Source organism: Solanum tuberosum, unplaced genomic scaffold (genome assembly GCF_000226075.1).
Source record: "Solanum tuberosum cultivar DM 1-3 516 R44 unplaced genomic scaffold, SolTub_3.0 scf00539, whole genome shotgun sequence".
Lineage (NCBI taxonomy): Eukaryota > Viridiplantae > Streptophyta > Magnoliopsida > Solanales > Solanaceae > Solanum > Solanum tuberosum.
In genome coordinates this window covers 110,242-127,784 of record NW_006239458.1, presented here as the reverse complement: position 1 = coordinate 127,784, position 17,543 = coordinate 110,242, and the positions used below count along the sequence as shown (strand labels likewise).

The 17,543-nt window shown below is 36.5% G+C and overlaps 1 protein-coding gene and 1 long non-coding RNA gene across 2 annotated transcripts in view; both read right to left on the bottom strand.

The window, feature by feature from the left end:
• Positions 1 to 5,090: 5,090 nt before the first annotated feature.
• Positions 5,091 to 5,890, bottom strand: LOC102578962 (uncharacterized). The gene is made up of 4 exons (XR_368752.2): positions 5,817 to 5,890; positions 5,601 to 5,706; positions 5,298 to 5,432; positions 5,091 to 5,141 (listed from the first exon to the last, which is right to left on the bottom strand). It is a non-coding gene; the product is annotated as an uncharacterized lncRNA (long non-coding RNA).
• A 2,952-nt stretch (positions 5,891 to 8,842) lies between these two features.
• Positions 8,843 to 17,543, bottom strand: part of LOC107058527 (DNA topoisomerase 6 subunit B-like) — a 9,805-nt gene continuing 1,104 nt past the window's right edge. Inside the window, exons 2-5 of the mRNA XM_015304346.1 lie at positions 16,929 to 17,008; positions 16,754 to 16,804; positions 16,138 to 16,235; positions 8,843 to 9,230 (exon numbers count right to left, since the gene is read on the bottom strand). Coding sequence (XP_015159832.1) covers positions 9,107 to 9,230; positions 16,138 to 16,235; positions 16,754 to 16,804; positions 16,929 to 17,008 — 353 coding nt within the window. The 3' untranslated portion in view covers positions 8,843 to 9,106. The remainder of the gene's footprint in view (positions 9,231 to 16,137; positions 16,236 to 16,753; positions 16,805 to 16,928; positions 17,009 to 17,543) is intronic.

Here is a 17,543-nt window from a genome sequence, read left to right as displayed (position 1 = left end):
CGAGAATGAGGAGCATGTCGTTATTCGTTTCAAAGGTAGGATTGAACAAGGAGATCTCTTCCAAGATGACTATTCACAAGTTAACTAGCTTGAATGACATCTTCGAAGCTGCCAATGAGGTAGAGTGGGAACTCAAAGAGGAGAAAGTACCTACGTACAAGGGTATTTCATTTTCAAATTACTAGGGTAAGAACAAAGGGGCATCTCAAACATCTTCGGGTTGGAACAAGAATAAGGATTTCAAGAAGCCTAATGAAAAGAAACCCTTTAAAGGAAATATTCCAAAGTACCCACCAAGAGAGGGAGGCAATAATGGTCTAACCCATCGATGGCCCCCTAACGTTGGCACCAATTTTCACTTAGACACCTTAACTAAGCTTTGTTAATTTTGAACACCTCATGTCATATCCCGTTGTCATTTTGACACTTTTTACTGACATGGCATAGTGAGTGTAATACACTCAATACCAGCGCGTGAAAGGCTCATTTAATCTTTTTTTTTTAATTCTTTTCATTTTCTTCCTCATTTTTTAGCATCCATCTCTCAAAACTTGAACTCCTTCCATGGAGAAATAGTTTTGATGATTCTACAAACAAAAAAATGGATTTCAACACGATGAGATTTTACAATAAAACAAATTTCAACCCATTAGAAGGGCCACGATTCATGTTGTCGCAAAGAAGGGAAGCGAAAAATCTTGAAAAAGACGGTGGGTTGGGTGGGAGAGGGGTGGAGAAGAAGATGTGGGTGGGGAAAGGATTGGGGTTAGGGTGGGCAGAGGTGGAGAAGACGTTGGGTGGGTGGGGAGGGGTTGGGGTGGGTGGGGCGGAGAAGATGACTTTTACACGTCATCGATGAGCGCGATACACACACCTTATATATTTGACTATTTGTTAAAAAGTGATAAAATGACACAATGCAGTATGCCATGAGGTGTCTAAAATGAACAAAGCTTAGTTAAGGTGTCTAAGTGAAAATTGGTGCCAACTTAAGGGGGCCACCAACGGGTTAGGCCGGTAATAATGACCCAACCAAATTTACTGAAGGCATTCAATGTCACAAGTGTAGAGATGGGGTCATATAATGCGTGAATGAATGTCCCAATCGATTGAATGTTCTAGTTTAAGGAGGGGAATTGTATCTTAGTGGAAAGGGTAGATCAAGAAGAGGGTTGTTGAAGAAGAAACCCACAAAGAGAATGACTTTGAAGGAGATGAAGATGAGGAACAAGACCCATGTGAGGGAAAAGATGTCGTCGTTCCTAATGGTTTGATGAGGAACGCCCCAATTGAAGAAGCTTGGCCTCAAGAAGGAGAGTTCACCATACCAATGTATGTGGTAAGGCAAGTTATGATTAGCGAAGCCATGGAAGACCCAAGTCAAAGAGATAATCTTTTCCACTCCAAGTGCCTCATCAAAGATAATGTGTGTTCCTTGATCATTAATAGTGGGAGTTGTGCAAAGGCTGCTAACACCTCTTTAGTGGAATTCTTGAAACTTCCTACCACTAAGCATGCTACACCAACAAGCTTCAATGGTTGAGTGAGTGTGGAGAGTTGAGGGTTCATAGACAAGTGTTGATCAAGTTAAAAATTGGGAAGTATTTACAAGATGAGATTCTATGTGATGTAGTCGCAATCCAAGTTTGTCATGTGCTTCTCCAAAGAACTTGGCAATATGATCGTTCAACCAAACATGAAGGGAGAACCAACAAGTATTCACTTGTGTTGGATGATCATAAATATGTCCTTCATTCTATGTCACCCTCTCAAGTCAATGAAGTGTATCAAAAGATGAGTGAGTTGAGGGAAAAAAGGAAGGGTGAGGAAGAACATGTGGAGGCCGAGGGAAATGAAGAGGAAGAAAGGAGGAAGTTGAAGGGAAAGGCCTAAGTGTCGTTGGCTAAGTACAAAGAGATAAGGGAGAAAGTGGAGGCCAAAAGTTCTTCGATCCTTATCACACATAGGGATCATGTGTTGCAAACTAGCCAATCTCATTCTTCCCCATTCTATTTCTCTTCTTTTGCAGAATTATGAGAATGTCTTCCCAAAGGAGCTTCCAAGTGGATTACCCCTATTCGGGGAATTGAGCACCAAATTGATTTCGTGTCGGGATCGCAATTGCCAAACAAGTCGACTTATCGATGTAATCCGGAGGACACCAAAGTCTACAAAGGCAAGTTGAGGAACTCCTCAACAAGGGCTATGTGAGAAAAAGTATGAGTCTGTGCGCCGTTCCGGTTCTATTGGTTCCAAAGAATGATGGAACATGGCGCATGTGTGTTGATTGTCGAGCCATCAACAAGATCACGGTAAAGTATCGTCATCCTATCCCTAGTTTAGATGATATGCTTGATGAGTTCAATGGCTCCTATTCTGTTTGGGAAGGATGGAACGATGCGCATGTGTATTGATTATAGGTAGTTGAATAAGGTGACGGTGAAGAACTGCTACCCCATGCCTAGGATTGATGATCTATTTGACCAGCTTCAGGGTGCCACATTGTTTTCGAAGATTGATTGGAGGTCTGGTTACCACCGGCTAAGGATTAGGGTAACAGACATCCCTAATACCGCATTTAGGACTAGATATGGCCACTATGAGTTCTTAGTAATGTCTTTTGGGTAGACTAATGCCCCTGCCGCCTTGATGGACTTGATTATGCGGGTGTTCAGACCGTATTCATTTTGGTATACTCACGGAACATGAGTGATCATGAGCTGCATCTGAGCATTGTGCTCCAGACCTTGAGAGATTAGCGGCTTTATGCCAAGTTCTAAAAGTGCGAGTTTTGGCTTGAGTCTGTAGCATTCTTTGGGCACGCGGTGTCCAAGGATGGCATCATGGTAGATCCGACAAAGATTGAGGCTAATCATGATTGGGCTACGCCCATTTCAGTTACTGAGGCTCGGAGCTTCGTCAATTTAACAAGCTTCTACAAACGGTTTGTGGAGGGTTTCTCCACCATTTCTGCACCTTTGACCCGGTTGACTCTCATTGATGTTCCTTTTGAGTAGTCTGAGGAGTGTGAGTTGAGCTTTCAAAAGCTCAAGGAGTTGTTGACTACTGCTCATGGATTGACTCTTACAGCTGAGGGCAAAGGCTTCACAATCTATTGTGACACATCTGGTGTTGGTTTGGGTTGTGTTTTGATGCAGCGAGGCCAGACATTGCTCATGCGTCGAGGCAAGGGTTACATAAGCACAACTACCCCACTCATGACAGACATTGCTCATGCATCGAGGCAAGGTTTACATGAGCACGACTATACCCCACTCATGACTTGGAGTTGCCAACGGTAGTTTTCGCTCTTAGGATCTAGAAGCACTACTTGTATGGAGTTCGTTATGAAATCTACATGGATCAAAGGTGTTTTCAGTAAATTATGAGCCCGAGGAATCTTAATTCGAGGCAGCTTCACTGGATTGAGCTTTTCTGAAGGACTATGACCTCTCTATTCTCTACCATTCGGGAAAGGCGAATGGGACGCCTTGAGTCGCAAGGCAATGAGTATGGAACTCTAGCCTTCCTATCTACGGTAGAGCGGCCTTTAGCTTTGGACATTCAGTCCTTAGCTAATCAGATGGTTCAGTGGGATGTTTCAGTCCTTAGCTTATGACTTGTTGGGACTAACAGTTCCGTCACCAGGTTAATCGTTTAGTTTTTATGTGAGTTTTAGTGTTTTGGAACTTTTGAACCTGGAACAAACAGTTTTGATTAAAAAATTTAGGAAGATGGTCTCACAATCCAATTCTGACGATTCCATCAGCTCTAGAAAGGTCATTTTAGGCTGGTAGAATAGTCGTGATGACTCCTGAGGTTTTCAATGTGAGTCTAAGCGATTAGGTGTTTTAACTTTCAAGTTGAAGCCTATGTTTGACTTTAGTCAACATTCGAGGTAAACGAGCTCGGATGAGAGATTCGTCTGCGCGACTAGCTCCGAAGTGTCGAGTTTAGTCTAGAACGACCCTTTGTTTAGGTCTCTAGGCTTCCGGGCTAATTCCAAGGCCCCTCGTGGACTTTGGCTTACTTTTTACCGAAACGACCTTGAATGGAAGTTTCGATGGGTTAGCATATTTTGTTTGCGTGCACGGAATTTCGAACGAATCCGGCACACCGCATCAGAGAATTCGGAGTTTAAGCAAAATAGCGCAAGTGTTGATATCTGGTGCAGGGTTTTAGCGACCAGAAATCAGACTCTTTAGCGACTAGAATTGGACTTTTAGCGACTGGATTTGGGCTATTTGTATAGCAAAATTGTAGCCTCATTTCTTTTTTCAAAAGGCGATTTCTCCCACATCCAATCTATGATTTGAGTGATTCGAAGTCTTGTATGATCGTTGAGAGCGTGGCTACTTGGGTTTATGATTAGAAGTTGTTTGCAAAGCCTCATTTGAGGTGAATTTCTCATTTTAGTTGTTGCCCTCTCTTTAATTTTGGCTTGAATTGGGTTTTTATTGCATGTGTTGTTGTGGGATATTTTAGGCCTCGGATTGCGTTCATCTTTGGAATACAAGTTTGAGGCACTATATAGGACCTCTTGACGAAGTCAATTCCGGAAATTTTGGCGCCATCCCATGGTTCCCATTTGGCTCTAAAAATTGGCCAGGCTCCATTTTGGGTGATTTTGGTGTCTAAACGATCGTATTGACGTTGTGATCATATTTTTGATAGTATGGCAGCATTGAAAGGTTGTTCAGAAGGGAAAAGCTTTGGCCTTGTGATTTGGAGCGCGCGCGGTCGGCTTTCAGGTAGGCTACAACTTCCTTTCTATCTAGATTGAGCCTGAATGTGTGAACTCATGTTGATTAGTGTGAATTGGGGGCGAGGACCTATAATTCTTACCTCTCTTCTTAGATACCATGTTTTAGGTTTGATTGGCATTTTTTCGGGCACTGTACACCTTGCTAAGTTGAGTGGTTTAGGTTTGTGCATGCTATGTGAATTAATTGAATTTACTAGCTTTCTGATGCATGTCCAGCCTAATTGAAGGTCAAGATAAAAGGAAAGAAGTTGGAACATAACAAAAAGCGGGAACATGCAACAGTTTCCACGGGTAAAAAAACTGGAAAAGGCAAGCACATCAAACTTCGTCCAAACATAATCGGGATATCATCATGTGGCATTCCTCTTCCATTAACCTATATTAGAAACAAAGTACAGTAATTAAAGTCTTTTAAGGAAGAATAATCTTCCACTAACTTGCCAGATTGATTTAATTCAACAATGTACTATTCTTGTCTTGCATACTGAGAGCAGAGTCCGCATATAGAAGAACAAAGAGAAACAGATCATACCATGCATGCCACCCTAAAATATGATGCCTCCCTACCCTTAGTTGCCTTTGTAGCTGCAGGGTCTTTTACTTTCTTCCCAAGAGCAACATTCTTTGCTTAAACCTCTAGAACCCGAGCTTCCTTGGCAAGTCATTTCTAGACACAGTAGTTAGAAAAATCACAATGCCACCTAACGAAATTTGCTAGAAAAATATACTTCATTAGAAAAATATTTCACTAATCAAATTTGCTTAATGTCAAACAGTGAGCATAAGATATAAATCACAATGCCATCTAAGTGAGAGTAAATTACTGCTTACACACCTCACGAGACTTTGCTGTCACAAAATCATCATACAGGGCTTCATATCTACGTTCATGGTCAGCCAGACCAATCATGGAATTAAATTTACTTCAGCCAATCTCTTCACTACAGAAAACAACAAAAAAACAACACTAAGCTTTGAGGAGAGGTTCCCATCAATAACTCTCTGTTAGCTTATTGAAGTAGTTTCAAAAATAGATAAAATAATCACTTACATGGTTATCTCTACAATGTCAGCCGAATCAAGTGCATTCTCAACAAGTTCTCTCATAGTAGTGTAAAGACATTTCCTAGGCTGGAAATTTGGAAAGACTAACTTGATTAACAGCGCATTTAGTGTTATCATTGTTGAAGTAAGTTCCACCTCATGAAAATTTTGAGCTATTAAAAAAGGAAAATCCTATTTCATCTAATGCCTTCAACATGCCCTTCAATGTGGTTGATTCTCTTTTGTTGGCTAATGGCAACAATGCGTGACCTTAAAATCCACCTACTCTACAAGTAACCAGTTCCAGAAAAAAACTCGCAGTTCCAAAAAAAAAAACTCCACCTACTCTACTAACATTATGAATATAGAAACATCTTTTCAACAGGGGGTATAAGAATTCATTGATGAGTTATCAATAGTCTGATTATATGCTAACCACGGGGCATATGGACATTAATTTTTTAACCTTTTCTTTGTAAAGGTACCTAAGTTTTACTTAATTTTAAGGTACTAGCTGCTGCTCTCCAACATAATGGCAAATCATCAAACTAATGTGTGATTATATCATTAGAAAAAAGTTAAAATTATAAGACATCCTAAACATATAAGAAACTCACATTGCCCATTTATAGTTCAATGGAGACTATGCAACTTTGTTTCTCTTTTTTTGCAATTACCCTTTGATTGCATTCATTTTTCTTTTCCACTAATCCTTTGGTGTTTCTGCATTTTTGTATTCAGCTTCTCTATATCACTCAAATGCCAACAGGGAAATATTACTTCATTGACACCCTTAATCATCAAACTAATGTGTGATTATAACATTAGAAAAAAGTTAAAATTATAAGACATCCTAAACATATAAGAAACTCACATTGTCAAAACCAGCAACGTTTTTGTTATCTGCAAAGAACTCAGCGGGAGACTCTGCACAAATTTAAAACACAAAATGAAAATTAATCCAAGAAAAGAAAAGGCAACAAACCATTAAGCTTAGAAGTTTCACCTAGACTCAATTAATAGAATTAGAGAGAGAGAGAGAGAGAGAACTCTGTTTGAGAATGCTCTATTTAGGTATGTATAAATGTTTGATGATCCAGCCAAACCTTCATCATGTCATTCAGTATAATCTGAGAAAGAACCAATACAACATTCTTCTACACAGAAACTGATGGATCTCAATCATGAATACATAGCTTTGTCCATGGCTCTAAGAGATTAGGAAAATGAACTGCCAAATCTCCAAGAGCAACAGTGCTATTTGATCAAACTGTTTCAGATAGTGCATTCACCACAAAAGTGAAAAGAAGCTGGAGATTTGCATCACTAGGGAGTAATATAAACACATGTTTAGAAATTTTTACAAATATCTTAACTAATTGATAACGTTCGAAGTACCCTCAAAATAAGTTAAAAGAGCAAGCGATCGTCATCAATAAAAATACCCAACAAGTGCATTCGCGAAGGGTACTTTCCCTGCCAAAAAATGCATTTTCAGCTCTTGACCTCTTTTTGCCTCAAGTTCACTAGGTTTCAATTCTGTTTTATACTTCCTTTGAAAAAATTATTGGCTAATCCTATTCTCAAGGAACCTTCATGATACCACCATCTTCAAGTTCCATAGTCCTGTAAACGTGCGAAACTTGACACACTAAATGCAATACAAACAGAAAAATAAAGCGCGATGTAGGATTATATGAGGCTTTTAACTGTTAGCTTGACTTTCTGATCATTTAATTAATGATACGTTATGCCTCCAGGTTTACCACCCTTTTCCCTTAGGCTAATTTCGAAACAGAATCCCCCACCACTTCAAGCCTATAGTATACGATACATTTACTTATTGTATTTATACACCCTCGCTATATTATTTCTGATAGGATTCCAGCTATGGATAAAATATCTATAAGGAGTTTCGATAGATCAATCATACACAAAATGAATGCAAATATATTAGTTTTTTTTTTTTATATTATATCCTCACATGTATGACTATGGAGTTTAAACGTTACATGACACCCATTATAGTTGTCACATTTTTAACATTTTCAATTTGTGTACAACATTAACCAATCACATTTAACGGTATTACACAAATACTTCAGGGCAACGAAAAAGGCTCTACACTACTCTTTTGTGCAGAAGTTTCATGCTACTGCCATAACAAAGATGCTACAAGAGCTATTAGGCCCTTAAATACATTTTCCCGGATAATAAATCTCACGAAAAACAACAAATCTCCACAACAATAATAAAATTTGCATAGCAATGCCACAAAAGAAATAAAACCAACAAAACTTAGGAACACGAAACACCACAAACTGACTATAATCAACAACACAAAGGTGCATAAATAACCTCCACGATACTAACCTTTGTGAAGTCCAACTGAAGGCCACACATTATAGGAAACCAACAAACTAAAGGCCCAAGGTCACCTTAAGTTTTTATACCCAACTTCTTAATATGGGAAATTAACACATATAGGACCGCAATAACTGTTCTCCCCTATAGGTCAAAAGACACCTTTTTTTCCATAAATTGATTTTTTACCACTACTTTTTTTTAACGGGATCCATATTTAAAGTTAATAATAATTAAAATATAAAAAACAAACAAGATAAATATAACAAAAAAAATATAATAAATAAACAAATATAGAGATGAAAGTTGAAACGAATGTATAAGACGTCTAAAACACCTTTCTTCCTCTTAATTAAAGCTCAAGAGAAAATGAAAGAAGTTAGAACATAACAAAAGCAGGAACATGCAAAAGTTTCCACGGGTAAAATAACTGGAAATGGCAAGCACATCAAACCTCATCAAAACATATTCAGGCTATCATCATGAGGCATTCCTCTTCCATTATCCTATATTAAAAACAAAGTACAGTATTTGAAGTATTTTAGGGAAGAAAATAATCTTCCACTAACTTGCCAAATTGATTTAATTCAAAAATGTACTTTTCTTGTCTTGCATACTTAGAGCAGAGTCAGCATATAGAAGAACAAAGAGAAACAAATCATACCTTGCAAGTCATCGTATAATATGATGCCTCCCTACCCTTAACAGCCTTTGTAGCTGCAGGTCTTTTACTTTCTTCCCAAGAGCAACATTCTTTGCTTGAATCTCTAGAACCCGAGCTTCCTTGGCATGTCTTTTCTAGACACAGTAATTAGAAGAATCCCAATGCCATCTAATGAAATTTGCTAGAAAAATATTTCACTAATGAAATTTACTAAATGTCAAACAGTGAGCATAAAATATAAATCACAATGCCATCTAAGTGAAAGTAAATCATTGGCTGGTTACACACCACAAGAGCCTTTTCTGTCTTAAAATCATCATATAGGGCTTCATCTCCACGTTCATGGTCCCCAGAGCAATCATGGGATTAAATTTACTTCTGCCAATCTCTTCACTATAGAAGCAAAACAAAAAACAACACTAAGCTATGAAGAGAGGTTCCAATTAATAGATCTATGTTAGCTCATTGAAGTAGTTACCCAAAATAGACAAAATAATCACTTACATGGTTATCTCTACAACTGGAAGTTCAGAGATGGATTCAGCAGAATCAAGTGCATTCTCAACAAGTTCTCTCAGAGTAGTGTAAAGACATTTCCCAGGCTGAAAATTTGGAAAGACTAACTTGATTAACAGCACATTTAGTGTATCATTGTTGAAGTAAGTTCCACCTCATGAAAATTTGGAGCTATTAAAAAAAGGAAGAGCCTATTTCATTTAATGCCTTCAACATGCCCTTCAATGTGGTTGATTCTCTTTTGTTGGCAAATGTCAACAATGTGTGACCTTAAAAACATCCACCTACTCTACAAGAAACCAGTTCCAAAAAAAACTCCACCTACTCTACTATTATTATGAATATAGGAACATCTTTTCAACAGGGGGTATAAGGATTCACTGATGAGTTATCAATAATCTGATTATATGCTAACCACGGGGCATATGGAGATTAATTTCTCAACCTTTTCTTTATTAAAGGTACCTAAATTTTATTTTATTTTGAGGTACTAGCTGCTGCTCTCCAACATAACGGCTAATAACCAAGAGGAATATTAACTTCAGTTTACTCTATCAAAATAAATTAACAAACAATATTTTCATAAAAACTAAAGATTCCATTTATACTGTGGAGACTATGCAACTTTGTTTCCCTATTTTTGCAATTACCCTTTGATTGCAGTCTTTTTTTGTCCACTAATCCTCTGGTGTTTCTGATATGTATTCTGCTTCTCTATCAAGCTATTTCTCCTGGAAGATCTCCATTATTTTTCTAAGTTCAGATTTGATATAAGTTGTTACAATGAGGAAAGCATCTTTTTATGGAAGTAAAACATGAATTGATTTTACATGATTAACAGTCAAAGTAAGCAATGGTTGACTTAATGTTAAAAATAAGTAATAATGCAACTGTTGAGGTTTTAAAGTTGGCAGAGTTTTCATTTGTATAAATGACATGCACCTTGCTTCGGTGCAGTACATACCTCACATTACAGCTAACACTACACCTTAGATACTGACAACTTCAGTTACAGATAATATCACTCAAATGCCAGCAAGGCAATATTACTTCATCGACATCCTTAATCATCAAACTAATGGGTGATTATAACATTATAAAAATGTTAAAATAATAAGACATCCTTCATCATCAAACAAATGTGTGATTATAACATTATAAAAAAGTTAAAATTATAAGACATCCAAAACATATAAGAAACTCACATTGTCAAAACCAGCAATGTTTTTGTTATTTGCAAAGAACTCAGCGGGAGACTCTGCACAAATTTAAAACACAAAATGAAAATTAATCCAAGAAAAGAAAAGGCAACAAACCATTAAGCTTAGAAGTTTCGCCTAGACTCAACCAATAGAATAAGAGAGAGAGAGAGAGAAAAAAAACTCTGTTTGAGAATGCTATCTTTAGGTTTGTATAAATGTTTGATAATCCAGCCAAACCTTCATCATGTCATTCAGTAAAATCTGCGAAAGAACCAATTCAGCATTCTTCCGCACAGAAACATATAGATCTCTTAATCATGCATACATCGCTCTGTCCATGGTTATAAGATATTAGGAAAATGAACTGCCAAATCTCCAAGAGCAACAGTGCAATTTTATCAAACTATTTCAGATAGTGCATTCACCACAACACTGAAAAGAAGCTGGAGATTTGCATCACTAGGAAGTAATATAAACACATGTTTAGAAACTCTGTTGGTCCTCAACTAAAGAAAATCAAAAACACATGAGGCTCTTATTTCAAGACACACCACAAATCAATTTCTTTTTCTCAATTAAGCACAAAGGTAATGGCTTCGGTTGGTACTAACAAATAGTCCACATGCAAACTTTTCGCAAAAGAAATCCTCTCATTCTCGTGAAACATTTTCAAAAACCAAGAATAATTCAAGTGACAACAACTAAAACTCAAGAAATGACTCAATTCATTAACTCTTTCACAAGCTCACTTGATTCAATTAGGAATTTTCAAAATCACCACTTTTTCAACGTACATGCCCTCACAAGAAAGAAGTGTCCGAAAACCACACAAATATATAAATAAGACAAGGGACAAAGATGCAACACACTTACACTCACAAAGAATTATTTCATGCACACAAAGGTCACACCATAGGCTTGCCCATATTTTCAATCAACATTGACTCAACTCCATTTGGTTAGAAATCTCAAAGGACTTTGTTAAGCTTGTAATATAAGCTTAGGAAAGGTTAGGATATCATTTAGGTATAAGTGACTACAACATCCTTGAACATTATACAACTCATCATTTTCAACTTTCACAACTTTTCAAACGCATGTACATTTCACACTATTTTTCATTTTTTTTTCTTATTTCCATTCCAGATTCCCCACATACAACCATTTTCAACTTTTGGAGGATTCAAGTCTCATTTATTCATTTCCTTCTTTCTTTTTCAAAGGTTTCTCTTTCTTTAAGACTTCCCATACATCCCTCAATTTCTCTCTTCTTTTTTTTCCTTCCTTTTTTATATCAAACCCTCATGTGGTAAAGCATCCCATTAATGAATTTCTCATAACACCCTAAATTTAGGCTTTTAGCCTTAACTTTCACAACCTCAAGTTCAAGGAGGGAAGGGTTCAAAAGAGGGTTACTTTTTTAAAAAGGAAAAGGCTTGTAATGTGGTTGCCAATAAAAAAGATTATGCTCAAAGGGGACAACTAAGGATATATTTAGTGCAAAGGTGGGATATTTAGGACAATTGGACTTCAAGAACATCAAAGAAAGCCTAAGATCATTTCTCCAACCAAAATATTTCAAGACCAACCGGGAAAGTTCTAGGTGACAAAAGCGAACACATGGCATTATTCAACAACTCACCACACATGGCCTGCAAATCAATCAAGATGGTTTAAAATCTTACTTCCTTTTTAAAATACAAGTAGCATTGAACATTTTTACCGCTAACGAATCAAAAGTCACAAAAAGAGTGGTAAGAGTTGTCACAAAATCATTCAAAATATGCTCAACCTTTTAAAAGTTGAGAGGTATGCTCAACACTATTCACAAGCATGACTATGCTCTTAGTACTAATCAAGTCAAAACCTTCCCAAAAAGACGATGATTTTGCCCTGAAGAAAGCTGTCAACCAATCCATCATCAGGCAACCTCATGCATCTATTCGGGAACGACTACTTAGACTTCGCCACAATCAACGCCAATAAAACTCACAAGCAATCGACGATTTAACCTTTAGAAAGTCATCACTCTCTATCCATCATTGGGCATCGTTAATCCAAATCTTATTATCAAAAAAATAAAATAAAGAAGCTACAAACTACAAATCAAAAACTAAAATAGACCAATCCAACACAAAATCAGCAGAAACACCCACAATATCAAAAGCCCAACAAGGGCACACCAATCCATAACAGAGAAAGAAAAGTACCCCCGACAAGGGCAGAATCGCAGTATGCAGAAAAAAATCAACAAAATGAGTACAAGGGAGCACCCCCAACTTAAAATGAGACTATGTCCTCACAGTCCAAATATCAAAAGAGAATACGAGGGACTACCAAAGCAAAAGAACATTTGCACGTTTACTATAATCAACAGGGAAAAGATTGAGAAGGCAAATGTCATAAGGAAGTAGTTTGATACGAAAAAATGATCTTAAAAAATTGTCATTGAGCATAAGATGAAACTAACCAAAACTTACTATAATGTTGCAGCACAGGGTAGTCTCAGGAACATGCTTAAAGTGTGCTAAGGAACCAGTCAGAAAACTCAGCATCGATCCTGCACCTATAGCCTACAAATTGATCAACATTTAAACAGTAGGTTTCAAGTAAGAGCTTACCGACAACCATAAAGCCTTAGTTCAAATAACCAAAAAAAATACTTGTTTGAATACCAGAGAGAAGTGCAAAGGCCTCCCGTCCTCACTCGTGGATGGGAAGATACTATTCATCAATTTTTTATGCGTTCTACTACAAGATATTTAAATTATTTAGTTAGTTACGAACCACCCTAACTTATCTGCACAATATAAAGATAAAGATGCCGAAGGATATAGAAATTCTCTATCCTTATATAGCACACAAAAGTCATGGCATGAGCATTTAAACTACAAAATCAAAATCAAAATCATACTCTATAAACAATCATAGAATTCAAGTATGGAAGATATTATTAAACAAGTAATTTATTCCACTAGTAATCAAAAAGCATTCAACAAAGAACACCCACAATTGGTAACTGTCATAAATCAACCAATTCAATTTGCAAAATTAGGAGCACTTACACTACAACAACAACATAGTCAATGTAATTCCAAAATGTGAGGTTTTAAAAGGGAACGGTGTAAGCAAATCTAACGCATATCAGGGTAGAGAAGTTGTTTTTGATAAAAATAACCCAAGATGCAAACCGCGAAATCAGCATCGAGGCAAAGCAAACTGTTAGTTCAAATGGTTGCATATGCTAACCTGATGCATACTCCTATTGAATAATTTTCTAATTCTGTTTAACACTTCTAAAACACTTCCTCTGAAAAAATTATTGTCTAATCTTGTTCTCAAGGAACCTTCATGATACCACCATCTTCAAGTTCCATAGTCATGTACACGTGTAACACTTGACACACTAAATGCCAAACAAACAGAAATAAAACACGATGCAGGATTAATGTGAGGTTTTTAACACTCAGCTTGACTTTCTGATCATTTATTAAGGATATGTTATGCCTCCAGGTTTACCACCCTTTTCCCTTAGGCTAATTTCTAAACAGAATCCCCCACCACTTCAAGCCTATAGTATGCGATATACTTACTTATTGTATTTATACTTCAAGCCTATAAATGACTTTCTGATCATTTATAGTATGCGTACATCACCCTCGCTATATTATTTCTGATAGGATTCTAGCTATGGATAAAAAATCTATAAGGAGTTTCGGTAGATCAACCATACACAAAATGGATGTGAATTTATTAGTTTATGCAATATTATATCCTCACATGTATGACAATGGAGTTTAAATGTTGCATGACACCCATTATAGTTGTCTCATTTTTAACATTTTCAATTGTGTACAACATTAAACAATCACATTTAAACGGTGTTAAACAAATGCTTCAGGGCAACGAAAATGACTCGACACTACTCTTTTGGGCACAAGTTTCATGGTACTTCCACAACAAAGATGTTGCAAGAGCAATTAGGCCCTTAAATACATTTACCCTGATAATAAATAACACAAAAAAACAACAAATCCCCTCAACAACAATAAAATTTGCATAACAATGCCACAAAAGAAATAAAACCAACAAAACTTAGGCACACGAAACACCACAAATTGACGATTAAAGGTGCATAAATAACCTCCACGATACTAACCTTTGTGAAGTCCAACAAAAGGCCACACATGACTGGAAACCAACAAACTAAATCCCCAAGGTCACCTTAGGTTTTTAAACACAACTTCTTAATATGGGAAATTAACACATATAATGACCGCACTAACTGTTCTCCCCTAGAGGTCAAAAGAGTTTTCAGTAAAGACAAACACAAGTATTAGAGGGAGATCATTTTATTGAGGTAATTTTGTGGCCAGACTAGTAGGGTGTCCGCTAAGTCTTGGTTTTCTATTTCTACTTCTTCCTCCAACTCTTCCTCAAAATTAGCAAACCATCTAAGGTCTCATGGTCTACTATATTCAGAATTAAATTCTAAAATATTGGGACGTGAAATAAAAAAAGTTTCACCAACATGAGTATAATCGTCTTGTATTAGTTTTAAATCTAGGCTGAAATGAGAACTACTTCCTCCCCCACCCCTACTAGTAGCACCTTTTTTTCCATAAATTGATTTCGTACCACTACTTTTTTTAACGGTATCCATATTTAAAGTTTATAATAATTAAAATATAAAAAACAAACAAGATAAATATAACAAAAGAATATAATAAATAAACAAATATAGAACTGAAAGTTGAAACGAATGTATCAGACGTCTAAAACACCTTTGTTCCTCCTAATTGAAGGTCAAGAGAAAATGAAAGATGTTGGAACATAACAAAAGCAGGAACATGCAAAAGTTCCCATGGGTAAAATAACAGGAAATGGAAAGCACATCAAACCTCGTCCAAACATATTCAGGGTATCATCATGAGGCATTCCTCTTCCATGATCATATATTAGAACCAAAGTACAGTAATTAAAGTCTTTTAGGGAAGAATAATCTTCAACTAACTTGCCAAATTGATTTAATTCAAAAATGTACTTTTCTTGTCTTGCATACTTAGAGCAGAGTCAGCATATAGAAGAACAAAGAGAAACAGATCATACCTTGCATATCACCCTATAATATGTTGTCTCCTTACCCTTAACTGCCTTTGTAGCTGTAGGGTCTTTTACTTTCTTCCCAAGAGCAACATTCTTTGCTTGAATCTCTAGATCCCGAGTTTCGTTGGCAAGTCTTTTCTAGACACAGTAGTTAGAAAAATCAGAATACCATCTAATGAAATTAGCAAGAAAAATGTTTCACTAATGAAATTTGCTAAATGTCAAACAGTGAGCATAAAATATAAATCACAATGCCATCTAACTGAGTGTAAATCAATGCTTACACACCTCACGAGCCTTTGCTGTCTTAAAATCATCATATATCACCCAGAACAATCATGGGATTAAATTTACTTCTGTCAATCTCTTCACTACAGAAGCAAAACAAAAAACAACACTAAGCTATGAAGAGAGGTTCCCATTAATAGATTAGCTCATTGAAGAAGTTATCCAAAATAGACAAAATAATCAGTTACATGGTTGTCTCTACAACTGGAAGTTCAGAGATGGATTCAGCAGAATCAAGTGCATTCTCAACAAGTTCTCTCACAGTAGTGTAAAGACATTTCCCAGGCTGAAAATTTGGAAAGACTAACTTGATTAACAGCACATTTAGTGTATCATTGTTGAAGTAAGTTCCACCTCATGAAAATCTTGAGCTATCAAAAAAAGCGAAGAGCCTATTTCATATAATGCCTTCAACATTCCCTTCAATGTGGTCGATTCTCTTATGTTGGCTAATGGCAACAATGCGTGACCTTAAAATCCACCTACTCTACAAGTAACCAGTTCCGGAAAAAAACTCCACCTATTCTACTATCATTCGGAATATAGGAAGTTAGGAACATCTCTTCAAGAGGGAGTAGAAGGATTCAATTATGAGTTATCAATAGTCTGATTATATGCTAACCACGGGGCCTATGGAGATTAATTTCTAAACCTATTCTTTATTAAAGGTACCTAAATTTTAATTAATTTTGAGGTACTAGCTGCTGCTCTCCAACATAATGGCAAATCATCAAACTAATGTGTGATTATATCATTAGAAAAAAGTTAAAATTATAAGACATCCTAAACATATAAGAAACTCACATTGTCAAAACCAGCAATGTTTTTGTTATCTGCAAAGAACTCAGCTGGAGACTCGCACAAATTTAAAACACAAAATGAAAATTAATCCAATAAAAGAAAAGGCAACAAACCATTAAGCTTAGAAGTTTCGCCTAGACTCAACCAATGGAATAAGAGAGAGAGAGAGAAAACAAACTTTCTTTGAAAATGCTATCTTTAGGTATGTATAAAGGTTTGATAATCCAGCCAAACCTTCATCATGTCGTTCAGTATAATCTGAGAAAGAACCAATACAGCATTCTCCCGCACAGAAACTGATGAAACTCTTAATTATGCATACATAGCTCTGTCCATGGCTATAAGAGATTAGGAAAATGAACTGCCAAATCTCCAAGAGCAACAGTGCAATTTGATCAAACTATTTCAGATAGTGCATTCACAACAACAGTAAAAAGAACTGGAGATTTGCATCACTAGGAAGTAATATAAACACATGTTTAGAAATTTTTACAAAAACCTTAACTAATTGATAATGCTCAAATTGCCCTAAAAATAAGTTAAAAGATTAAGCGGTTGTCGTCAATAAAAATACCCAACAATCGCGTTCATGAAGGGTACTTTCCCTGCCAAATATTGCATTTTCAGCTCTTGACCTCTTTTTGCATAAAGTTCACTTGGCTTCTTCAAATATCTCCTAAATCAACTCTCCATTTCATTTTCGTGCAAATATGGGGAAAAAACACATTAAAAGCACCAATTCTAAATTAAACCTCAAATGAGTGGAAATCCACCACTCATCAACAACCCCTCC